This window comes from Pangasianodon hypophthalmus, chromosome 2, assembly GCF_027358585.1.
Source record: "Pangasianodon hypophthalmus isolate fPanHyp1 chromosome 2, fPanHyp1.pri, whole genome shotgun sequence".
Lineage (NCBI taxonomy): Eukaryota > Metazoa > Chordata > Actinopteri > Siluriformes > Pangasiidae > Pangasianodon > Pangasianodon hypophthalmus.
Genome location: NC_069711.1, coordinates 32,897,410 through 32,924,144, shown reverse-complemented (window position 1 = coordinate 32,924,144; position 26,735 = coordinate 32,897,410). Strand labels below are relative to the sequence as shown.

At 38.7% G+C, this 26,735-nt stretch overlaps 1 protein-coding gene across 2 annotated transcripts in view; it reads left to right on the top strand.

Annotated features, from left to right (window-relative positions):
• Positions 1-24,039, top strand: part of gpd2 (glycerol-3-phosphate dehydrogenase 2 (mitochondrial)) — a 38,828-nt gene extending 14,789 nt beyond the window's left edge. For both annotated transcript variants that reach the window (XM_026933315.3, XM_053229829.1), the window contains 12 exons: positions 2,935-3,098; positions 6,959-7,123; positions 8,114-8,258; positions 9,020-9,213; positions 13,326-13,460; positions 14,206-14,381; positions 16,135-16,266; positions 17,187-17,345; positions 19,154-19,266; positions 19,369-19,447; positions 20,250-20,348; positions 20,901-24,039. In XM_026933315.3, coding sequence (XP_026789116.1) covers positions 2,935-3,098; positions 6,959-7,123; positions 8,114-8,258; positions 9,020-9,213; positions 13,326-13,460; positions 14,206-14,381; positions 16,135-16,266; positions 17,187-17,345; positions 19,154-19,266; positions 19,369-19,447; positions 20,250-20,348; positions 20,901-21,026 — 1,687 coding nt within the window. In that variant the 3' untranslated portion in view covers positions 21,027-24,039. The remainder of the gene's footprint in view (positions 1-2,934; positions 3,099-6,958; positions 7,124-8,113; positions 8,259-9,019; positions 9,214-13,325; positions 13,461-14,205; positions 14,382-16,134; positions 16,267-17,186; positions 17,346-19,153; positions 19,267-19,368; positions 19,448-20,249; positions 20,349-20,900) is intronic.
• Positions 24,040-26,735: the final 2,696 nt, after the last annotated feature.

The following is a 26,735-nucleotide window of genomic DNA, read 5'->3' as shown; positions in this document are numbered from 1 at the left end:
CATAAGCACTTGGCATATACATACAAAAACATTTATAAAGGCATATTCCAACATCTGCATCGTTTAAAGATTAAAGCCTGCTTTCTTTAACTTGGATATCAGGTGATGTAACCCCAGGTCAGTCAGGTAATTTTGAATTTTGTCGACATGACGTGGTGTTATGACGCTTTATAGACTGACATACATTGTGATGTGAAAGTTGGGTATAACACTGATATACAAGCATCTTCTTTTTAACACGGTTACATAGTGAAGGTTTTGATAGTAATACACATTAGCACTACATAAGCACTTCATGACACTTGACATACACCTACATAACCATTTATAAATGCTTATTCCAACAGGCATCAGCTGGCATAAATGTTTCTTTCTTTAGTGTGGATGTGAAGTTGATATAACTTTTGTCAACTAGCTGAGATTTTTGTTGACATAGGGGTGTGTTTTGACACTTTATGGACTAACATACATTATATGGTGAAGCTGTTGACATTAGCACTACATAAGCACTTCATGACACTTGACAAACACCTACACAAACACTTATAAAGGTGTATTCCTGCAGGCATCTGCATTGTAAAGACTGCTTTCCTTGATTTAGGGGTGACATTGACATTATGCCTGAGCCAAGAAATTTAGAACTTTGTTGAGATAGGGTTGTGTTATGACACTTTATAAACTGATATACATTAGCGTCTCATGACAGCTGACTTTAAATATCACTGTCAGAGTCATAAGGCTGGCGTGATGTAGCTTGCTAAGTGAGTTTTACTGGAAAGTTGGTGATAACATTGACATATAAACATCTTCTGTTTAACACTATTGCATAGTAAAGGTTTTGACATTAGGACTATATAAGCACTTCATGACACTTGACATAACTTTCATAAACATTCCTTAAACACTTATTGCAACTGGCATCAGTGTCATAAAGACTGCTTTTTTAACTTGGATGTCATGTTGACGTTACACCTTAGCTAAGCAATATAGAATATTGTTGAAACAGTGGTGCGTTAAGACACTTTATTACACATTCATAACCAGTAATAAGAGAGTTATGTATGTTATATTTACTCTTGTTTTTTTTTTTTACAGATAAAATGAGTTGCATAGGATTTTTATGAACATTTTAGCAATATCATGCTGCTTTAATGATAGCATACATATTCTCTATTGTTTAAGTATAGTGAGTTTAATTTAATAATTCATAAGACTGTTATGCAGACTTATAGCTATGTTATGTATGTTATGCAAATTAACTTTCCAGCTGGAATAAAATTGAGTTTTGTTACAAATGCATGACACTATCGTATGCTTCTAATGTACCAGGAGTTCACTGAGACTGAAACCGGTAACAGATAGTTATTACACTCCAGTGCAAGTGTTATAACGTAATTCTATGTCAACAAAAAAAATCTATGTCACTTGACTCAGCTGTTATGTCATTTTTGATGCATACGTTATTGAAATCAGTCTTTATCAAAGTCTTTACTGAAATCCTTTCTGAATGTTTATGTAGGTTGTCAGGATGGGTTTATGAAGGTGTTATGTAGCCTTATGAGCACTGTCTTAAGTAAACTGTTATCAAAACTTGCAGTGGGAGCTTGAGATATATAAAAGATGTATGTCATGAGGTTCATTTCAGATTAAGAAAGTACAAATTATAGAATAAATTTTAAAATGATAAAAACTTTTTCCTATAAAGAGATAAGTACGCTGAGATGTTGAGGAATGTTCTAGCACGCGGAAGCGTTCAGAGTCTTCGTTCTTGAAACCCCGAGTCCCACAGAGTTCAGACGCGAGCTCGAACTCTCCGCCATCGCCGTCTCTAATTACTCCTGGCATTTAGGCTTGGCTCTGATATTTAAACGACTGTGAGTGATGTCGAGGGCTTACAGAGCACCACGACCTCGTGATCACATCACATTTCTTTCAGACGTCGCAAAATCTGTAGCCAGCACGTCGCGAGGTCTGGTGGGACCGAACAAAAGACGAAATACCGAGAAGAACTTGGAGCACTTTTACATTTTTCCTGGATATCGGGGCTGAGGAGAGCTGATTCAGAGTGGATGATTGCTGCTAATTTGGTTCGATGTGTCCGAAAAGTTTACTGTGTAGATTTCAGATCGCTGAGATTGTGTGTCGTATAAAAGACGTTTGTCTTAAAAGTGTTGAAATATCAAGAAATATCAAGAAATTCAGTATGATATCATAATTGACTTGATCGCTTTAGATCTCTGGTGTTATTAGGAGTAGGGTCTGATATCTTCAAAAAAAATTTTTTAGCAGAAAATGGTGAGATATCGGAGAAAACATATCGGAAAATCAGATCCTGTAACAAATGGCAAAGATTGGAATTGGATTTGGAAAAGGAATTTACTTTTCAAATTTATTAACTGGAAATTGACTTGACTGGAATTTGTTTATTAGAATTGATTATAATATTTTTACTTTATACTTTATTATATTTACAAAGTGATTATTGTTTGAAAGAGTTTAACTGTGAAGTGCTTCAGTTTAAAAAAAACCCTTAGTAGTTTTTAAAGAAAGCGGAATAATATCGGATGGATCACGGTATCTGTTCATACGCAAGGTTTCAGTATCGGTATCAGGATCGGAAAAGAAAAAGTGGCATCGTGCCATCTTTAATTACATGTCTTCATCAAATTGCTCTGAATTTTTTTTTTTTGAAGGAACAGTGTCGCCTATCTAGCGTCATAGACGTCATTTTCCTATAACAGCACGCAGAATGTAATTCCAGTTCAACACACATGAAATGAACTCCCCTACAGTATAACTCGTGTTTTTGGTGAGTGTATCAAACCGTTGTTTTTGCCGTAGTAGAATCGCAGGCTGAAGTGACAGCGAGCAGCGAGTCAGATTCGCTGTCCATGCAGCCATCTTTGCTTAACGTCCCTGTATGTGTGTGACAAGGTGGTGGCAGCTGCCGTATTACTGGGCCGGAATAAAGATGTACGACCTGGTGGCTGGAACTCAGTGCCTGAAGAGCAGCTACATCCTGAGCAAGAGCAAAGCCCTGGAGCTTTTCCCCATGCTGAAGAAGGACAAGCTGGTCGGAGCCATCGTCTACTACGATGGTGAGAAAAGCGGATGTGTTTCTTTTTTCAGCGAATTTCATTATTTGAATTTTATAATATTATATAAACACGGCAAAGTGCGCCATTATTCTTGCTTATCATTTATAGCAGTGCTGTTGAATTCTGGATTCTGATTGGTCGGAAAGTGTTGATTAATTTTCAACAACACCATGCGCTCGTTGTAATACGTTATCATTCCTATAGTACCAGCTCATACACAGGGACCGCGTACGGTGGACGCTCCTTATAAATGCTGATATGGTGAAGTTTTCTGTAAAGAGATGTTTATTTAACATTTATGGAAGGAGTCTCCAGTGTCAGAGCTTTGTAAGAGTCAGAGGTAAAGCTGTAACTTTCAGTTTTCAGAACAGCGTTATGCGTTACGGTTTCTAGGTGAGAGAGAAAAAGGAGAGAAAAAAGAGAGGTTGATGAGGGAACGATTGTTTATAGCTGCTATAACGTAAGTGAGAACAGGAGCGAATTTGTTTCATCAGATGTGACTATAAATGGTTAAAAATTCAACCCAGTCTCACAGAAAAACGTTCACATGCAACTTATCTGCAGCACTTTCTATAGCTTAGCAACATTGCGTAGCAGCGTATCAGACTTCCACTCGAACGCTCTGTGTGAGGCGTTCTGCACTAACGTATTTCAACCAAGCTAACCTCTACCACTACGCTATCGAACAAGACTGATGTGTAATAAATAATTTGACCTTTTATTTTAACATATTGAGCGTAAAGTGTGTGCTTTTTTTATAGACTCACCAGGATCATGAAACTTCTCTTCTTCTCTGCAAATACAGACAGCCTGCGAATCACGTGGAAATGCGAAAAACAGTAACAAGGGCATTTTCACTTTGTAAATTCTTTACAATGCTGAGAATACAGAGACTTCACGCGTCTTGGAAATACCCACGTTACCGTAACACGTTACCACATGCCATAAAAGGAATAAAACACTCTGGGACGTTTGTGTTTTACTCCTTACTTAAAAATGTAACTCTTCTAAAAGTAATATTATATTTTAAAAGGTGTAGATAAATTCTAAAGCAGCATTTGGTTACAGCGTGTGTACAGTACTGAGTGTGTAAAGCGAATAGGACGCCATTTTGGGACGTACTGTGCTGAAGGGAAAGTTCCAGGATGGCTGGGGAGTATTTTTTTATTTATTTATTTTTTTTGGAGTCTGAGTAGCTGATGAAGTTTGTGTTTTTTTTTTTTTTAAATCAGTGACATGAAACAATAAATATTGATGAGGATTAATAAATAAAAATGAATCTTAAAAAAGAGACACAGTTGTCGCCTTCTGTGGTTAATGTGAGCAACTGTCTGAATGTAAATATTTAATTTTAGGTTTAGTAGCTAAAATTCAACATGAGTTTTGCATACAAGAATTTTGCATACAAGTCAGGAATGAGAAGAAATTAGACTTGTGCTGTTTTTATTGGTTGAGCGATCGTGTTTAGTTCACCAGTAAGGATTTGTTTGTCTCTTGTGGTCTTGTGGTCTTCTGCGAGGTAATAATAATCTCAGCTGGAGGAAATGCCACTGGTCTCCACTGTGTGTGTGTGTGTGTGTGTGTGTGTGTGTGTGTGTGTATACGCAGTGCCTCCATATGCTCCTGGTTAGTCGCCGTGTCTCAAGCCTGTCCCTTTTATTCAAGGTCTCCTCCTTGGCGAGTAAAAAAAAGGCACGCTGCTCGTGCTCGCTGCCTGCGAGGGCTTCCTGTCAGGCCGGATCAGGCCCACGCTGATACACGCGAGCGTAAAGACGGCATATTTGCGGAGGGAATACGGCGGCTATCTGAGCAGGGATCTGTCACATCATGTCACTCGGTGGAGGAAGAGTAGGCCAAGGAGACGTCCGATCTCTCCGTGCGGTTTCGTCGGCGCTGAGCCTCGTGTGAGAGAGCGCCGTCCTGAAACAGGGCCACCGTAATGACAGTTTAGAGATGCGTTTTATTCGTTTTATCCCCCCCTCCCACATCCCCTCTTCCCCATCCCTCCTTCTTCTTCCTCCGAGTTGTCAGCTGGCTTTTCTTTCCAATTATTCAATCTGGAACAATCACGGCCGTGACATTTCCGAATCTGACCTTCTCGGCTGGAGATCGCGGCTCTGCCTGACGCTATTTGCCTCCCTCTATTTCTCCCTCACCCCCTTTTCTCTCTCTCTCTCTCTCTCTTTCAATCTTTCTCCCTTTCCTTCATACCTGCTCCGTCTTCTTCTTCCCTTCTCCCTTTTTTCATAATCTCTCTCCGTCGTCTATTCTTCTTCTTCCTCCTCTCTCTGACAAAACTTCGCGCTAATACGCAGAGACCTTTGCTAATCTGTTATATGTCATTCTTTTCTCTGTGATGGATTTTTTTTTTCTTTATTTTAGCATTTAATCTGATTTGATAAACTTCTTTATCTTTGTGTGTCCGTTTTTCTGTCATAAATTAAACCCACAATGTCTTTAGGTTTCTGTCCATCATGGTCCAGAAAAAAAACAACAAAAAAAACCCCGACCCAGTCTCTATTTCCGTCGTGAAGTATGTTAAACGGATTAAAGCTGTGGAGAAATCGCTCTTATTTACAGTGCTCATGGTTTTAGCGATCAGCACGCGACTAGTTCTGTAACTCTGATTGTGAATGTGGTGTTTTAATGATGTCTTTTTCCCGCTATATAGCTCATGCAGTCACTAGCAGCAAAGGTTCATGGGATGTCTAACGGAGCGCGCCGGTCTCATCGCTGCTCGTAATTCATTCGAAAATTTGCCCTTTAAAGGGGCTCCTCGGTTGCGCTATTACTTTATTGTCTGCTGGAGTTGCCGTGAGCATGTGTTAGCATTAGACACGGTTCTGTGAGTACCGCAGCCCTCTGGTACCGTCGACAACGTCGACCTCACTTCTGCTGGCTTTTGAACTATACAGAGTTGCAGCAACGAAAATGTGAAATCTGTACCTAGTCCCGCTTCAGCTGTGACTAAACCTCTATTTTTAACACAGCATTAAGGAATAAAACACTCAGCGTGGTGCTGTTATCGGAAAATAATCAATAACAGACTGGTGTGATGAAGCGGCGTTACTGTACTTACTGAAATGTATTCATTTCCTATAACAGCATATCCTGAAGTGTTTTATTCCTCTTGTACCATTCTGTTACTCATTAAATAAGGACGCATCATACTTTTTAACCATTTATAGTTACATTTAATGTTGTGTAACGTCCACGAACATACATGCGCTGATATAAACCTGTGATTTACTGTCAGAGCTTCGTTTAGAGAAAATAAATCAACACCTCTCCGAATCCAACAGCACCGTGTATAAGTGAGATTTTCTTTGATTTTGCTTTTGCCATTTATTTATGAAACCGTTCTTTCAATAATGAAATGTCTCTGCCACAGCGAAGCTGGTTTCGATGATGAAAAACGTTATAAATAGCAGATGAGATGAATCTCGAGGTTAAAGATTAAAATTAAAGACCTCACAATCTCCATGACTGCTGGTTTCGATTATACACACAGGGACTTTTTCCGTTTAAAACAGATGCTTTCTCAGTACTTCCATGTGAAAACTGATTTGGGGGCGGGGTCTTGCGTGTAGTGATGTCACTACACAAGCTCCATGCTTTGGTCCAATCATGTCACATAGAATCCTAAAGCTTTTAGTAGCAGAGCGTATATTTGAACAGAAATAGCTACTTTAATTAGAAGAGAAAACGATGATGCAAATCTTCCTCACGTCATCCTGTGATGAATATGAGCGAACCGCGTCTGCTAGTTTATGAGCTCGTTGCCAGGCATGTCGAACGAGCGTTCTGGATGTTCACTGATGTTCCTAACACACTGTGACGTTGTTCTCATGATGTTGCAGGCCAGCACAATGATTCCCGCATGAATTTAGCTATCGCTCTGACGGCGGCTCGCTACGGCGCCGCTATCGCTAACTACACAGAGGTGACGGAGCTGCTGAAGGCAACGGACCCGGCCACGGGTAAAGAGAAAGTGTGTGGAGCGCGCTGCCGAGACGTGATCACCGGTACGGACACACACACGCAGACATATACATATATATCGTTATATTAATAAGATAATTCTTTTACTTATCTCAATAGTTGTTTTACTTATACAGTGCCTTTGATACGTTTCGTGCTGTACTTATTTATTAGATATTTAATTAATAAAGATAAAATAAGGTGTGCTGATTGTTAATGGAGAATGAATTAAAAATACAAATTAAAGCAGAAAGAAGAAACAAAGTGAAATTAAAGAAGCCGTTTGTCATTTTTAGCGCCCTCTGCTGCCTCAGAGGGGATTCGTTTAAAAAAAAAAAAAAAAAGAAGAAAAACCTTTTTTTTAAACTATATGAGTCTAATGAAGCAGTTTGAAAGTTACAGACTGCCCCTTTAAAGCTAAATATAATTCATATTCCTGTAGCTTTTTGTTTTTTTTGGAAAACATTAACAATAAACATTCACCAGGCTTTATGTATCACTATAAAAAACAGCTTTAGCTTTTGACTAGCTTTCATTATTTGCCTGAATTTTATAGTTACATGACTTTTAGATTACTTATTTACTTGGATTTTTTTTTACTAGTTTTATACACTTTTTATTATATATTCATTATATTTTATAACATTATTATTATTTTCTTTATTCTGTCATGGCTATTATTTATTTACTTAAATTATATTTGTTTGTTTATTTATTTATTTGTTTGTTTATTTGCTTATTGCCTATTTAAGAATATAATTTTTTTCCAGTTTATACTGTGAAGCACTTTGAGCTACATTTTAGGAAAATGTGTGTTGTAGGTGCAGGTGCTGTGTAAATAAAATTAATAAAAAATAATATGATTATTCTTTTTTGGGACGATCCGTTCCTCTTCTGTTGTTGTTCTGTTGTTCTGTCTGTGTGACTGGTTTCACTGATGCTCACACTAGGGCTCAGTTTAACGCGAGTGATTTCAGGTTGCTCGTGGTTCCTCGAGGAAGCCTCTCTCATTCTCTAATTCACGCTGATTGCAGGCCGGGAGTTTAACGTTCGTGCCAAGTGCGTCATCAATGCCACGGGCCCCTTCACCGACTCGCTGCGTAAAATGGACAAGGGGAACACGGCCAACATCTGCCAGCCGAGCGCCGGAGTGCACATCGTCATCCCCGGATACTACAGGTCAGATCCACCAATCACATCACGCTCCTCATGCACACTCTGCCTCAGTTTTCACACGGCTTTGTTTATTAAAGCAAATACAGCGACGTAGGTTAATAGATAAAGACTCCTTTTGAGGTAATAAAATTATCATGGTAACATGATTCACGTTATAATTTAACACCTCCGTCATTATACGCTTCAATCAGTCAATCAGCCAGGAAATAACTTTATTAAAGTATTAATTTAAACATGTAGTAACCAATAAAAAGAAGGATTTATTGAAGGATATTGTGCTTTATGACACAGATGAAGGCTGGGCTTCCTTTAGGTTGGATTTTTCTAATTATTTCTCCTTAAATAAATCCTTTGATAAATTGAATTGTTATTTTTATCCAATACATACAATATACAATACAATAAATCCATCAATAAGTAACAAATATATATATATATATATATATATATATATGTGTGTGTGTGTGTGTGTGTGATTTACAAATTATAAATAAATTCATTTGAATTAATATGTGCAATGATGCATTTATTTATTAATTTATTGATGGATTTCTTGAAAGATGTATTAAGAAAATATTAATTACTTAATAATAAATCGATTTATTTAAAAACTATTTATTTAATTTATTTAACAATTTAAATTTATATTAATTTTATATCTTTTAATTTTATGCATTTTTTTATGTAATATACATGTTTAATTTTATATATTATTAAGTAAATTAAGTAGACAAACTTTGTGTTTTGTACCGAACGTCTCGCAGCCCTGACAACATGGGGCTTCTGGATCCCGCCACCAGCGATGGGCGTGTCATCTTCTTCCTGCCCTGGGAGAAAATGACTATCGCCGGGACAACAGACACGCCCACCGACGTGACGGCCCACCCCATCCCCATGGAGGAGGACATCAACTTCATCCTGAGCGAGGTCCGACATTACCTCAGCTCTGACGTGGAAGGTACGCTCAGCACCGCGTTCACGCCAAGGCAGTGACGTGCCAGATCCTGAACGAAGCATTTTAATAAGTAAAACTGGGTTTTGGGTGTTTTAGGCGCACTTAGAGTTAGCTCCAGAATTATTGGCACCCCTGGTTTAAAAAAAAGCTGTGGAAAGTGTCTTAGTGTGTAATTAACTGTAAATATCAGAGGAATTAAACCTTTAACTGAGGTAAATTTATATATTTTTTAATATTAATAGAATAAAATCCATAATCAAAAAACATATACTGTTCCTACTGTTAAAACACGGAATTTGACAGATGTGTGGCAAGCTTGAAATCCTTTTTTTTTTTTAATCTGAATTAGAGTACGTTCACACTTCCCATTTTGTTCTAATCCACCAGCGCACATTTTACACCTAATCTTATCTGCTTTTAAAAAGCGCTGCTCTTCCAAAGCTCCAACATTTCAGAAAAGCACCGAGTAATGCAAGCATCTCTTTTTTTTAACCAACTGACCAATCAGGTCACAGCTCAGGGGGCATGCTTGAAAAAAAAATACGGGGAGATTTATGAAAAAAATATTGAACTGTCAATATTCCAGTGTTTCACTGTAAGTGATGTGACGTTGCACTTTAACTGTAGCTGCGTACTATCGAGTCACACGAGCAGCTCAAACTCTGCTGATTTTCTGCCTCTAAACCTTCAGCGAATTCAAACATCCTCCCTTATTCCCAGAATTACACCAAGCTTTATTTCACCTGCATTACTGAGAACGATAAATCTAATCCAGAGAACAGGCTAGGCTAATTAGTTAGCCGACAGTAGCTAGGGCTGGGACGCAATAATTCTTTTTAAATCAATATATCAATTAGCCTGATGATTTAAAAAAAATAGCCAGGATGTACCTTTATATGTGTTGTGTTTATTTCACGCTTTCTGACATTCAGATTACTCTTAGGTCCAGAATGATGCATCTCAAAGTAAAGTTTTGAGAAGCAGCAGTCACATAACGAAGTTTTCGCTCTTATAGGCTATAAACATTGATTACGGCTTTGTGGAAACGACTCTTACGACCGTGACATTATCACACATTTCACCCCGAGCCTCTCTGGCACCCTGCTTTCCAGCCGTGTGCCCTGTGTGTATCCTCCGGTGAGTTGGGGATGGTGCTGCAGACAGACAGGCAGGCTTTTGAGCGAGTAAACGGAGGCTTTATCCTAACAGCTAACTGCCCTGGATCCTCATCAGAGAGCGGAGCTATTGATTTTCGGAGCAGCCCTCTTAATTGGCCGGAGTGCCACGGCTGATTGTTGGATTGATTGAGCTGATAGAAGTAGACCTCTTCCTGAATCAGAAGCGGATTAGCTAGATTAGCGGCGCTGCGTCCTGTCGTGGATAAGCGCCTCGTTAGCTCGGAGATAGTCACCGTCCTGGTCATGCAGCGGCTCTCCGGAGTAACACACAGGACAGAAAGTGAGCTGCAGCAGATTCAGCTTTAGCAGCTAGAGACATGGATGTGTGAATAAAGCATCATGATGGAGAGATAGAGACAGTGGACGAGTGGATGGATGACAGAGAGACCTTGCCTGTGGCTTTGGACAGCTTTGAGGGGTTAAACCGTAGCGGACAAGTCCCTCAAATCAGAGGACAAAGAACCGCTCTATTTGTCTATTTCTCTCGCATAACATCAGTGACATCTTTTCTTCATTTCCTTTTTAATCTCTAAAATCTTGTAAGCAAACTGTATATGATTTGATAAAAATCCTCCTAATAATAATTTCAAATAATTCAGTACAATCAATAAATTCTGAAACAGGTGCTGGAAAAAAGAATTGATTTCTTTTGCTGCATCTTGATTCTCTCTTGAATGATTTTTAACTGAGAAATTTCGCTAGTAAGAAATTATTAGACTGTGTGTTAAGTAAGGAATAAAACACTCCATGTCATGCTGTTAAAGAAAAATAATCAACATCAGGGCGGTTCGATGAAGCAGAGTTACAGTTACCACTCACTACAGCTTCCACAGGTCATTATTTTCCGACAACTCCACATCCCGGAGTGTTTTATTCCTCTTATACCACAGCGATTTGCATATTTCTGAATAATTAAAGAATGACATGTCATACTTTTTATCTGTTTATAGTTACATTTCCTTTTCCACAAAGCACGTTGGTTCCTGTTATCACATACCGTGTAGCAGACACGTCAGACGTTACAGCTTTACCTCTGACTGTTACAAAGCTCTGACACTGGAGACTCCTTCCGTAAATGTACATACAGAAAACTTCACCATATTAATGAATACACTCCTTTTTTTAATCTTTTTACCTGGACTTTTTTTGTGGACCTTCAGCACCTGACAAATCAGAATCACGCATTCTGTGTAATTCTGTAAAAAACATAATGTAGTCTACAAATATAAAAACTGAGATGTATCAAGAATCAGTTTATAATTGCCTGAATCGAATGGTGAGAGCCAAGTCTCATGTAGACTCAGTGTGTGTGTGTGTGTGTGTGTGTGTGTGTATGTGTGTGGGGCTGTTATTGCCTTCTTGAGCCTGCTGTCTGCTCAGCTGCCCAGCCTTGTCATAAATGTTTCAGAGATGCCCTTTGATAATGAGGCTGCCGTCTTTCTTTCTATCTTTCTTTTTTTTTTTTGCACCCATTCAGAAATATCAACCTGCATATTACAGTGGCAGGTGCGTTCTCGATCGAAATGCGACTCAGTTTTAATAATTAATGCAGGAGATGTCACCGCAATAGGGAGATCGATTCAGGACTCGTTCACGGCATGTCGATGGAGTTAAAAATCAACACGAGGGGAAAAGCATCAGGAGTGTAGCAGTTGTGTCTTTGTGGTTTTGTCATATACGTGCAGTCTGACTGAGTTTAGTGCTTGTGACTGCGGTTTCAGGACGAGAGCTCACATTACAACCCAAGCTCCCAAAGTTCATAATTCAAAACTCATAATTCTCAAGTAACTTATTCCTTTAATTATTATTTGCTGTTTGTAAAGGGTGCTTGGACCCCGCAGATCGCCACTTGCACATATTATTATTATTATTATTATTATTATTATTATTATTATTATTATTATCATGCCACTTTTTCAGGGTGAATTTCAAACAGTAAGACTTTTAACTCCGTATTTACTCACTTAACACCAACAGACTCTACAGAATGTGGGAATAACAGAAGGTGGGAATAACGGAAGGTGGGAATAACAGAATGTGGGAATAACAGAAGGTGGGAATAACAGAAGGTGGGAATAACAGACGGTGGGAATAACAGACGATGGGAATAACAGACGGTGGGAATAACAGACGGTGGGAATAATGGAAGGTGGGAATAACGGAAGGTGGGAATAATGGAAGGTGGGAATAACAGATGGTGGGAATAATGGAAGGTGGGAATAACAGAAGGTGGGAATAACAGACGGTGGGAATAACAGACGATGGGAATAACAGACGGTGGGAATAACAGACGGTGGGAATAACGGAAGGTGGGAATAGTGGAAGGTGGGAATAACAGAAGGTGGGAATAACAGACGGTGGGAATAATGGAAGGTGGGAATAACAGAAGGTGGGAATAATGGAATGTGGGAATACAGCACTAATATGAATGCAGCACCAATTTATGAAAAATAACTTCTGTCTTTAATAATTATTTACTATTTGTGAAAGGTGCTTGGACCCCACACCTCAACACTTGCAGCTATCATCATTATAATTATTTTTATGTTAATTTTTCAGGTTGAATGTTACACATTAAGGATTTTTAACTCCACATTTACTCACATAATGGCACCTAAAGGGAAGATGTGTTATGTGAACACTCTTAAGGGCGTGTCTCTGTCTCCTACGAGCGATTGGCTAGTTGTCTTCTATATCCTAATATATGAATAATGGATTGTTTTCCTTACAAATATCTTCTCTGTTTGTTGAATCTATAGTTACCTTGTCATTGTGTTTGTCCCAGTGGAAGTGTGGTGCATCAGCTGCTTCAGAATGTAACTGAGCACCAGACGTGGCTTCTTCATGAACTGCTGGAATCAGTCTAGTCATATCTGTGACATTTCCTCTGCGCTTAGTCTCTGTGTGTGTGTGTGTGTGTGTTCTCTGTCATCTCAGTGCGGAGAGGAGATGTCCTGGCAGCCTGGAGCGGCATCCGTCCACTGGTCACTGACCCCAACTCTAAAGACACCCAGTCCATCTGCCGCAACCATGTCGTCAACATCAGCGAGAGCGGCCTGGTCACCATCGCCGGTCAGTTCAGGCGTCAACAATCACGTCTTTGTTAGCCGCTCGAGGAAATAAGTCCTGTTACGTGTTTTTGAGTGGCTCTGGTGTAGAATGTGCAGTGTGTTTCTGTCAGCGTCGCCTTCCTTTCATTCCCATCGTCAGAAGTGACGCATGAGTATCATTCACTTAGTTCTGTATTATATCAAGTCACAATTGCTTGGAAAAAAGGGTTCTTGAAGGGTCCTTTAATGGTTCTTTCAAACCCAAACAAAAAAATGCACCAACTTGTTACAAGTAACCTTTTTCAGTTCTTTTTCTGGGGGGAAATTTGATATAAAGTTAATGATAATATGCTGTAAAAAGTCGACGCAATTTTTAATTTTTTCACATTTTTCAGGTGCTTGGACCCCTTTCAGATAGGCACATATTCTGTTGTAGGGTTCTAGATAGGAACTTTAAGGGTTCCCCTAGAGGAACAACCGAAAAGCCTTTAGGGCTAAAACTTTAAACATTTTTTTTGTCTTTTGAATCTGAAAATACTTTGATGATGAAAGCTGTGGTAATGGATTTAATGGATATTTTGATGGAGGGAATATAACACTAAGGGTCATGCTGGTCTAGGAAAATAATCAGCAACAGGTTGGTGTGATGACGCAGACAACGATTACAATTGTCTCTTAATAAAGGAGTGACATGACATACTTTTTATCCATTTATAGATACATTAATATATATTTCGAGCGTAAAGATGTTGATTTTGTCCTTCAAGGTGGCAAGTGGACCACCTATCGCGCGATGGCTGAGGAGACCCTGGACGCTGCGATAACAGAGCACAAGCTTCACGCCGGACCGAGCAGAACCGTGGGTCTGATGCTGGATGGAGGGAAGGACTGGACCCCAACCCTCTACATCAGACTGGTCCAGGACTACGGTCTGGAGAACGAGGTCAGCTTTCAGAACCCAGAAGGCTACATCACCCAAATACTCACTTAATACAGCTGAGCGAATTATCCTTAGCACTTCATATAAGGGCGGTGTTCGTAAAGCTGCGTGAAACCTACATAAACCCTTCATGACACCTGACACAAACCTATATGAACCTTTATAAATGCTTATTCCAACATATGTTAACTATTTTGTCAATTTTGATGTCAAGTTGACATTACACCTGAGATCTTTGTTGAAATAAGCATTTTATGTTCACGTGTTTAAGTGTTTAAGTGTTATAACAACTGACTTTGTAGCTCAGTTACAACTGCTGTGATGTCAAATCTCAAAAACAAACTCACTTTAGTTTAGCGTGTGGAGAATATCCATAAAGCTGTCATTACGGTTTCATGTCATTAATGTAATTATTCTTTTAAAAAATCGTATAAAGAGTCACACGTGACTTAATGGCCGTAACTCTTTCACGACAGTCTCATAACATTGCAATAAGTATTCAGTATTCGTTAAAGGCTTTTATACCACAGCACTTTTGAATTCTGGATTCTGATTGGTCAGAAGGTGTTGATTAATTTTCTATAACAGCAGCTCTGACAAATCACAGGTTTATATTAACACGCTTGTTCTAATACGTTATCGCTTCTATACTAACAGCTCATCCACGGGGACTTGTACAGCAGATGCTCCACTAAACATAAGCAGATGAAGCAAATGTGTGTAATTGTTGATACAGTGAAGTTGTCTATTGCATTTATGGAAGGAGTCTCCAGTGTCAGCGCTTTGCAACACTTTCTCAATAACAAGCTGCATTTTTTTGTCTTATTAACTTCAAGAGAGAGAAAAGAGGAGAAGCCTCTTTTGAGTGAGAACTTGTTTTACACACGGACGTTCCACATCATTAAATGTAACTATAACCGGATAAAAAGTACAACATATCATTCTTTAATAAATGAAAAATCGGTAAGTTGCTGTGGTGTAAGAGGAATAGAAGACTTCAGGGTGGAAATTGTAACTCCACTTCATCTCACCAGCCTATCGTTGATTACTTTCCTATAGAGGCACGCTGGGTCGTGTTTTATTCCTTACTTATAACTTATAAATGAAGTTATATGGCACTCATAATGCCTTCTCCTGAGAACAGACCAGAGTTTAACGTTGCTAGCTCAGTAACAGTGTTCCTCTGGGAGAAACAGCCCAATTACAGAGTTATTAGCCGAATAGCTTTACCTCAGAGTCACTTATTATGATGCGCACTTTATTTTCCGATTGTTTTGATACCATTAGAAAATGGACAGAGGCCCGAGCTGTCCTTTTCTTCTGATCACCGCTCTCCGAGTAGCTTGACTCCAGTTTGCTGTCGTCCCCCGTGGTTTATTCGGGATAGAAAGGCCGGCATCGCCCTCGTTAGGAGCCGGGATGAGCTCAGCGGAGCCCTGGCCTGTACGACAGGCGCTGTTTTTGCGGCATATTTAAAAAGGTCAGCATGCAGATATTTCTGACAGCACTTGACCTTTGGTGGAAGGCTTTGAATCGAAGTAAGTGCTGCGGTTTGTTTTTTTTTTTTTTCTCTCTTTTTTTTGTCCAAACGTTTAACGAAGCGCTGGACGTGTATGAGCAACACAGTCAGCTGGTTCACCTGGTCAAAAAAAAAAACGAACACAGAGGAGAGGTCCAACAGAAACGTGTCACTTTGCAGGATGTGTGGGAATGACATGTCTCTCTCTTTCTCAGCTGATACACACTCCGTTCACAGGTTGCTCAGCACCTCGCAGCTACGTACGGAGGGAGGGCGTTCGAAGTCGCCAAGATGGCGCAGGTCACAGGAAAGAGGTGGCCCATAGTGGGAAAACGGCTTGTGTCCGAATTCCCTTACATCGAGAGCGAGGTACATGAGCTGAGGTTGTGAATAATATATACACATGTATATGTTTTTATTCTTTTGTCTAGTGCCTTGTAGGAAAGTGAGAACTACAAGTTGTGTTAGCGGTAAAAAACTAAAAATTGTGTGGTTGTGCAGTTAAACAATATTCCATCATTCCACTGAGCACTGAAAAGTGCAGATAGATCTGAAATACTAACGTCAAAAAATTACTGAAACGTTCTGAAGTAATGCTTTTAATAATATTAAATAAAAAATTAACGATAAAGAGCAGTAACCTTTGATCTATATCACATCGATATTTACTGCAAGCAGTTTTACCTTCCTCAGGTTTTTTTTAGATGTTACCTTTTTAACAATGGACAACATCATGTTCTGTAGCATTACATTTTTGAAATATTACCATAAATTAAAATTAATTTATTTAATTAATTTATTAAATAAAAATCCTCTTTTATACTGATAATGTAGAAGATGTGTGTGTGAAAACAAAGGTGAAAGAAAGTTAAAAAAGAAGGTAATAAATGTTTTTAAAAAAAAAGGAAAGAAATGTGTGTGTGTGTGTAGGTGATGTGTGTGTGTGTGTGAGTGTGTGTGTAGGTGATGTACTATATTAAAAAAGTATTAATGGTGTGTGTGTGTGTGTCTGTGTAGGTGATATACAGTATTAAATAGTACTAACAGTGTGTGTGTGTTTGTCTGTGTGTGTGTGTGTGAGTGTGTGTGTGTCGGTGATGTACGTTATTAAAGAGTACTAATGGTCTGTGTGTGTGTAGGTGATGTATGGTATTAAAGTTATTAAATAGTACTAACGGTGTGTGTGTGCGTGTGTGTGTGTGTAGGTGTAGGTGATATATGGTATTAAAGGTATTAAATAGTACTAATGGTGTGTGTGTGTGTGTGTGTGTGTGTGCGCGTGTGTGTAGGTGATGTACGGTATTAAAGAGTACGCATGCACAGCCATTGACATGATTGCTCGGAGGACGCGGCTGGGTTTCCTGAACGTCCAGGCCGCTGATGAAGCTCTTCCACGCATCGTCGAGATCATGGCCAAGGAGCTGAAGTGGAGCGAGGAGAAGAAGAAAGTACGTCATTTCTTCTCTCATTTATTACAATAACAACGTCATCTATCTGCTTTTTAAGGTCAAATCATTGCAGTACAATTTATACTACTGTGTGTGTGTGTTTTTTTTTCTTCACCAGATCGCGAGTTTGTTTGCTTTGCTCTTTTATTAACGTTTTCAAAACACTCTTTTTTTTTTTTACACAATGCCCTCAGGAGCGCACGCCAAAGGTCTCGGCCCGGTTACGTGAACACGCTCGGGCGCTGAGCTATTGTTAACACCAGCACTGAATTTACAGCTTAAAATAGTCACACAATAGAATTACACACAATATCAGCTGGGCACCGTACCTGCGTCTTACGTAGGTGTTTGAGGGGTATATCCCTGTATCCATGTGTGTGTGTGTGTGTGTGTGTGTGTGTGTGTGTGTGTGTGTGTGTGTGTGTGAGGGGGTGATAGAGTTACACGTAGATCCAAGGTTTCCTGTCGAAACAAAAGGTCTAATAATAGCACAGATTGCTGTGCTGCTTCCCAGGAGTTAAACACTCAGTCCTTCTCAAAGCACACAATACAGGTGCACCACACCCTACACACACATACACACACCCTACACACACACACACACACACTCACACTTTTTCTCATACATTAAGGAAACTCTTGTGCTGTGTTCACGCTTATGTCTAATGAAGTTAGGAGTCATTTATTTTCCCACTGTATTTAATTATAATCCATGGAATAGGCCTACATAAGTCTCTATAAATGCTCATAAGTGTTTACAAATCTTCTGTAATAATCCATCATAAAGCTACGCTGTGTCTAATGCACTTCCATATAAACTGTAATTTAGTACAAGTTCAGAAACCTGTGTAGTATGTTATAATGCATTATACCTTCAGAAAGTAAGATATTCAAAACTTCGTTTATCCTGTTATGACTTGACATAATGCTGCATTGGCCTTTATATCCTTGTATACAAATTGTACAGTTCAGAAATTTAAAGTGTATGTTATAATGTATTATAGCTTGCAGTTTATAGCACTCATAATACCTTACAATCCATGACATAAGCCTGTGTAAGGGTGTACAAATGCTCATAATTGTTTACATTTATGTAAATCTTACTTCTTCCTGTAATAACCCAGCACAATTCAGAAACATAGGGTATATGTTATAATGCATTATAAATTGCAGTACTTACCGTAGCACTCGTAATATGGTTTCATGCATAAAACTTAATAAAAGTATAATTAATAAAGGTTTTAAAAGCTTACTGTATTCTATAAAGACCTGGCATTGGGTCAGACTCTAGTTTAGACAATAGTTTAGTGCAACGTCAGAAACTTATGTTATATGTTATAATGCATTATAACTTGCAGTATATAGCTGTCATAGTACCTTTAAATCCCTGGCATAAGCCTGTAGGAATTGCCATAAGTAGTTATGGTTGCATGTATAACACTTAATAGCAGAATATGGATTCATAATAATGTTTTAAATGCTTACTTTGTTCTGACCTGACATAATGCTGCATTAGTGCCAACAATAACGCATTATGTAACCTGACATTATGAAATTGTATACTAATGCTGTACAGAGTGTTAATCAGGGTATACGTAAGCACTTATTTGTCTTATTGCCGGGCACTGGAAGGTATTACGTACTGGTATTAAGTAATGTTTATGATGCATTGTACACAATATGTGTATATATATATATATATATATATATATATATATATATATATAAAATTGTATGTGTTATCACATTGTACTAGTAGCTTTTGTGCAGAGCAACAGTGTGTGTGTGTGTGTGTGTGTGTTTTGCAGGAGGAACTGCAGGCAGCTAAACAGTTTCTGTACCAGGAGATGGGCTACAGAGCTCGCTCCGAGCAGCTCACCAAGACGTCCGAGATCTCACTCACGCCCGAGCAGGTGGCCAGGTACACTGTGTGTGTGTGTGTGTGTGTGTGTGTGTGTGTCTTTAACGCATCTGTAATTTCATCTGTTTATTAACTGCACTAATTCTCTGTAATGAATTACAGATATAAGAAGCGTTTCTACAAATTTGACAAAGAGAGCAAAGGCTTCATTACAACTTTAGATGTGCAGCAGGTTCTGGAGGTGAGGGCAATACCAAACTTAATTACTTCTATACCACAGCGCTGTTGAATACTGGATTCTGATTGGTCAGAAGGTGTTTCTGTAATTTTCTGTAACAGCAGCTCTGACAGTAGAGCAGCTGCAAATCACAGTTTTTTGACATTATTTTGTTTTTTTTGACATTATGTTCGTCCGAGATTCTCTTAAGTATGATTTCTCAACAACGAGAGGTTGAATGTTAGTAGCATTTATAAGGAATGATCATTGTAACCAGCAGATGAACTGATTCAATTTTGAAATTGATCCAGACAGCGTCAAGGTCGCAGCAAGGTCAAATGTCTGAAATAGTTTTTCTTCAATAGCTTCCTTCACAGTTGAAGCACATTTTAAGGGAAGTTCTGGCACACAGGAAGGACTAGACTTGTTGTTGGAGGAGACATCCCCATCCACACCACTGGCATTGAGTTTGACTTGTTTTTAATCTATTTATTATTAGTCTTAGATAATTGTTGAGCGTCCACCATACAAGTCACTGTTACTATAGAAACGATAATGTATTAGAACGAGTTCACTGATATAAACACGTGATTTGAGTCGTAATAATAGTGGATAAGTAAAGTATTCATAATCAGTAAGTAGCTCTACTGTGGATGTATGAAAGTTATTGATGAAATTATTATTTTTTTTTTTTTAAATCTCAAAATTCACAATTTGAAGTAAAATCACAATTTCTTGCCTGGTTATAAAAAAATATATATTTTAGTCCTTTTTCTCATACGAACGCTGACTGAATCGCTGTTTTGTTTTGCTTTTTTACCGTCAGAAACTGAGCATTCAGATTGACGAGAACGCCCTGCACGAGATCCTCAACGAGGTCGATCTGAACAAAAACGGACAGGTGGAACTGGACGAGTTTCTGCAGGTACGACGTCTCAGAGAGCGCGTGGAGTCGGATTTCCGTAGACACAATTAATGATTACATTACAGCTGCTGTATTTATAGCTCATAGAGCTTTCAAAGTGCCTCATTAACTGTCTTTTGTTCCACCTTTATTTGAGTTTAAGAAGCGCTGCTTGATAGAAACTCCTGCTGAGGGAGACGAAGGTGTGGACACTTAACTATTGCGTATGGTGTGTCCTCACCTGAGTCCTGACAGACCAGCAGTAATTAAAAGCACTGAAATGTCGTCATGGCAGTTAGAATAATGAGCGTGCGGTAAATTAGCATGAGGCATGTGGATTTTTGTCTGCTTGTAACCAAGCATAAATTAGATTACGGCTATAATTGATAGGAACTAGAGGACAGGTGTTAAAGTGGGACAATCACTGTCTGTTTTAATTTAGACTTAATGAGAGGCCACCGGTGGAGTGTACATGAGATAATGTTATGTCACATGACATAGACAGGACTATATACAGAAAAGTTCCTTTACTAGCAGTGCATCTCATTAGATCTGCTCTTCTAATTGGCTTAGCTCATGAGTGCCGTTCAGAGGGGACAGATCTCCGACAGCCGATTGGCCATCCTGATGAAGACAGCGGAGGAAGGGTTGGACTCGAGAGGACCGGTGTCGGTGGACCGCAGCGGTGGAGGAGTGTGAGGCCCGAGAGCTTCAACCAGAACCACAGATCTGAACAGGTGTCTGCTGAAAGTGAAAGATTTAAAAAAAAAAAAAAAAATTGTTCTTTTATTATCGTTAAATTTTAGGTTGCCTTGGATTTATTTAAAGCAGTTTTTTTAACAGTAAAACATTTGGATATGTCTGAAAGTGTTCTAATAATCATTGAGAGAGACACCGGAGTGAATTCAGACAATATTTACTTGAGAGTGTGCCGGAAGTACATCATCGTGACCTGACACCATCTAACCAATCAGAAATATTAAGTTTAGCTCTGTTTTTAAATGTTTTGAACTAAAATCATGGCAGTATAGAAGTTTAAAATGCAATATTCTGTATAAAATACACTACTAACTGCTTCCTGTCAGGTTAGTTCTTCGTTAACGTAGGAGTAATCGACGCCTGGGGATGCTTAATGTTCACGCCATTGTATAAAATGCATGATTTTGTTTAGTTTAAAATCGTTTATATAAGAACTCACGTAGTGCACTGTGAATATTTAGCACTACAACCATAATGACCTGGCTTACGTGAATTCAAACTGAGGCTGTCGTTATAATTTCCCATTTAATTATAACACTCTTGGACATTTTTTTCCAAAGAGATGTAAACCATAGCAACAACATTTTAAACACTTTTCCAAAGTATTTATTAGTTTGCAGTTGCTAGAATTGTGAAATTGTTTAAAAACATCTCTACGCCTCTTGGAGCTGTTATAACTGAAACGCTGGTTATAACTGACTTTGACACCAAAGGCTCCAACCTCACGCTCTTACCCAGGAATTTTCAAAAATTACATGAATGATAACACTATTTAGGGCTCCAGGGATACTATCGTGATTTTAAGTTGTCTTCTTTATTATTATTATTATTATTATTATTATTATTATTATTATTATTATTATTATTTATATGGCACCCTGAATCAATCCCAAACGTCTTTTCACCAGTTTCTGGATTTCTCTGATTGTTACTCCATGTAGCTACACTAACAGCGAAAGCTGGACACACATTTAACTCCAAAACTCTCGAACTACTCCAATTTCCTACGATTCCATAGGTCATCGCTGGTTATAAATGTTTCAAGGTCCACAGTATTGGAATGGCCATCATCTTGTGACACTTGCTACAGAACTAGTCGTCATCAAACTCGAATTACATGATCATGAGACTAGGCCTGAAACAAAAGCTATGGAAGGGTAGTCATAATTGATAACCAATAACAGAATAACAAAGTTAACAGCGATGGCACCAAACAAGAAGCGAGTCTGTATCTGTTCATCATGAAACCAAACAAACAGTCGGAATTTCTAGGTCGACCTAGTACGTCACTTTAGTGCTTGGACCCCTTAATCGCTGTACCATAACTATTCAGCAGTAACACAATAGCAACGTTAAAAGCAATTGTGCCATACAAGAAGTAACCTGCTATCTCTTGACACCAAACTTGGTAGGTGGGTTTCAGACCACACCCTAAAAGTCGATGCTGTGTCAGTTTACCAGCAGGTTGTGTTATAATTAGCTATAATGCGCATTAAATTCTCATGAAAACGTCTCCTTATTATATTAAACGTCCATTATTTGAATGTTTAAGGAACCAAATAAAAAGTCATAACTTCCGATGTACTTCAAAGTACATCACATAGTGCTTGGACCCTCTAAACATTTGAACCGGCCGCTCCGGCATCCTCGAGTAAATTTTGAGCTGATAGAAATTGCGAAAGTCGGTTGTATCAGTGTGTACACCACTGTGTGTAATACTGTAGTTTTAGAATTTTTGCTTTTTAATCTTGTGCAATAATAATAATATCCCGCTGTGTTGTATTTTGTTGCTGTATCATTGCTCTGTCACGGGTGCATGCAGTGCCATGAGTGTTCCTTGCTGCTTAGCATGACCAGTGTGTGACGAGTGCCGGCCTAGTGTCCTAGCACCTGTGTTATAGTTTTATTAGCTGTGCCATTTGTACCGTTCGTGTGGTGTGATTGCACAAGGACACCCCTGAATTATGAATGATTGTGGCATGAACGTGTGTGAGATACTGTGGGCCGAGCTACTGTGATGCACTTTTCCTGCACGTCTTTTCCTCTTCCTGTTCAAGTTTACACTCGCTGCACAATTTTACACATGCACTGATACTGATCCAATACTCCTGCAATTTCTCTAGTCTATTTAATGTCACTTTTTTTAAGGGAATAGTCGAAATACGGAGCCAAATGAAAAGGACGGTCCATCACTTAGTGCATGGACCCCATAATTGCTTAATAGCACAGTCCTGTGATATTCCCTTGTGATTTTTTTTTATTATTTTTTTTTTTTGCATTGCTCTATTAGATCTTTTTATGATATTGAATTAATGTTTTTGGCCTGAATACGCACAATGTTTTTGGTCCAGTTTCTTTTAATCAAATAGGAAATCCCTATTGTAGTCGTAAATCAACTTGTGTAAATCATAACACATCTTGTTACTGGTTGTGTGATTTATTATTGTTTCAATCAAATTATTATTATTATTATTATTATTATTATTATTATTATTATAGATGTTTAGATGTATAGATGATGGTTACATACAGTGTACTACTGCTAGCTTTAGGCATTTATAAGAAATACATTTAATGTGCCTTGTTTTCTATCAAAAGAACACTGTAAATGATTACACAATCATATATTTTGCAATTTTAATTTCTTTGTGTATATTATTACTATTATTATTCAGACAGTAAATTCTGAGAAAGGCTACTTTTTTGTGCCCGGATCTCCGGTCACAGTGCGACAGCTGTTCCAGTATCGATGTATGATACAATAGGAGTTAAATGACTGATTTGTCTATCGTATGTTGTGGCTGGATGAAATTTCACTCCGTTCCTGAATGAAGGAGATGCATTTAAGAAAAAAATAATAAAAAAACTGTACAGTAAATTACTCTGCAACACCCGAGAAATGCAATTATGGAATTAAACATAATTAAACACAATTAAACATATCTGGTTGCAACAGTTGGGTTTTGGGGTCTTCTTTCATTCATTTGTGTTCGACGAAGTCATATTTCCAACATGTTAGCTGCAGCAGATCCCTCTCTCTCTCTCTCTCTCTCTCACACACACACACACACACACACACACATACACACACATATGCATATACGGTTCTTCGCTATTCTAATTGACTTTAAATCCACCATCTAAATCTATTACACCCTAATTTTGCTGATTGATGAGAATCACAGCTACATGGCCCATCCATGCTGCTTGAGCGGTGAGGTGTCCCTTTATCTGCCTGTCCAGTAATCCCTCAGATGGTCCGCTCCACACCGAGGGATGAGGAAGGCCACGGTGGTGCGATCAGCGCCCAGCACAATGCAATTAACCCACCAGCGCAGCCGCAGAGCTGCCGCTAATCCTCGGCCTCGTCTGAGCAGTGGTAAGACTAGCCGTGTCAATCCGGCATGATTGCTTGATTATAACAACCATAATAACCTCAGTGTGAGCCTTTGCAGGATCTGTGGCCAGAGAGGCCAGAACTGGAAACAGTGGAGTCAGGGAATCAGAGATGAATAACTGCTTCAGGCGTTTAGAGTAACAAGTGATCCTGCGTCGTACTCACTGCTCCTGTGGCTAAGACAAGAAACGATACGTAACCACCTCAGAGTTGATTATTTTCTTATAACAGCATATCCAAAAGTGTTTTATTCCGTTTCATCCATTTATAGTTACATTGTGGTGGAACTTCCATGAAACAAGTTATTTCCTATACTCAATTACCTTAAAGCTAATACAAAAAACACAGCTTATCATGTTACTGAGAAACCACAAAGCGTAAACTCCTCTGTCCTGAAGATGTCATAAAACCTAAAGTTACAGCTTCTCCTCTGACTGTTACAAAGCACTCACACTGGAGACTCCTTCCATAAATGTTAAGTAAACGTCTCTTTACAGAAAACGTCACCATATCAACGATTTCTTAATCCATTGATCTGTCGTTCAAATCTCTGTGTAAGTTGTTACTATTGAAACAATATCATATTAGACCGAACACATGAACATAAATCTGTGAGTTGCTGCTGCACTACTGTCAGAGCTGCTCTTATAGAAAACTAATCACCGTCTGACCAATCAGAATCCAGAATCCAGAATCCAGCAGCACTGTGGTGTAAGATAAGCTTTAGTCCTTGTATTCCTAAACTGGAATGTATACAGACATGTGACAAATGCTGCAGTTCTTCTGCCTCTCCTTTATCCAATGATGAAACGATTCTATCCTGATGGGTGTGGCCTCTTCCAGGATGACCCCGCCCTCATCCACAGGACCTAAAGACTCACTGAAAGGCTTGATGAGGATGAAAATGATGTAAATCATATGCTATAGTTTACCCAAGTCAACATGAATGAGAGTTTTCAGAGTGACATGTTAGACAGCTAGAGAGAAGTTAGAGAGCGCTCTCCGTCACCAGCACGTCGCTCAGAGACGTGTAGAATGTGTACCGAGGCGTAATGATGATGTTTTGGTGTCTCAGCATTGCCCAAAACACCTTACTAATACACTTTATGTTGTTTTTTCCCCATTAATTTCCCAACTATCCATACATAGCCATTTTCTGTGCTGTTACTAATAAAGGACCGATACTTACTTACTTGTAATGCTTACGAAACATCCAGAGGGAACCGTCATGGTTTTGCAACTTCCTGCTATGCGTCCGTTTCCTCCCTGAAGAGTCAGGAAGCTGCTTATCAACTGTTTACAATAGAAGATGAGTCTTTGGTGCAGCAGAGAATTTGTAGCCATATCGAGCACCTCCATGAGGATCAGACAAATTACAGAGCACAAAAGCATTTTTTTTACACTTTCTAAGAAGGTCTTAGTTATAATGACTCATGAACATATTCATATCATGTTATAAAGCATTCATAAGGTATGCACATAGTTATTTAAGAAAATGCATTACACTTTATTATGCATCATGAATTGTTAACATGTCATAAGTTGTGTTTATAACACGTCATATCATGAATACTAAAGCGAGAATCTTTGTATAATGCATCATAACACCTTTTTCTTACGACTTCTGAAAGAACTTGTCTATGGCTAAACATAATGTGCTAATAAACCAGGGCAGTATATATCTTGATCTTTAGTATATATCTTGATATAATGTCTCATAAACACTGCTTATAATGCCTTCTGTTAACAATTGTTAAATGGATTATAAATGCTGCTATAAACTTTTCATCATCTATAATTATAACAATGTGTATAATGCCTTATGAATGCATTGTAACAGGTTATGAATGTATTCGTAGGTTATTATATATATACTGTACACACCTTCGCAAAAAGTGCTACCACATTTTTTTTGTATTTAAAACATTTCTAATACAAATAAAATATTTATTTCAGGAATTGTGCTTATCCCTGAATGAGAGAGGTCAGGAGGATTTCCCACATTGAAAAGTGGCATTGTGGGTAGTGAAGGAATTTGCTCTCTCCATTTCTTTCAGAAATATGTCATCGCTGTCCCGCACTGAGCTCAAGGCCACTTTTTGTTTTGGCGAAACGTGTTTTTCGCTTCCCACATGCTCCGTCAGACAGCGGTGGGAGATTGTCGCAGTTATCCGACCCACATAAATGATTTCCACTGAAATACACACACTGTATGTAAATCTATTCAAACTAGTCAATACACTTATAAGGTG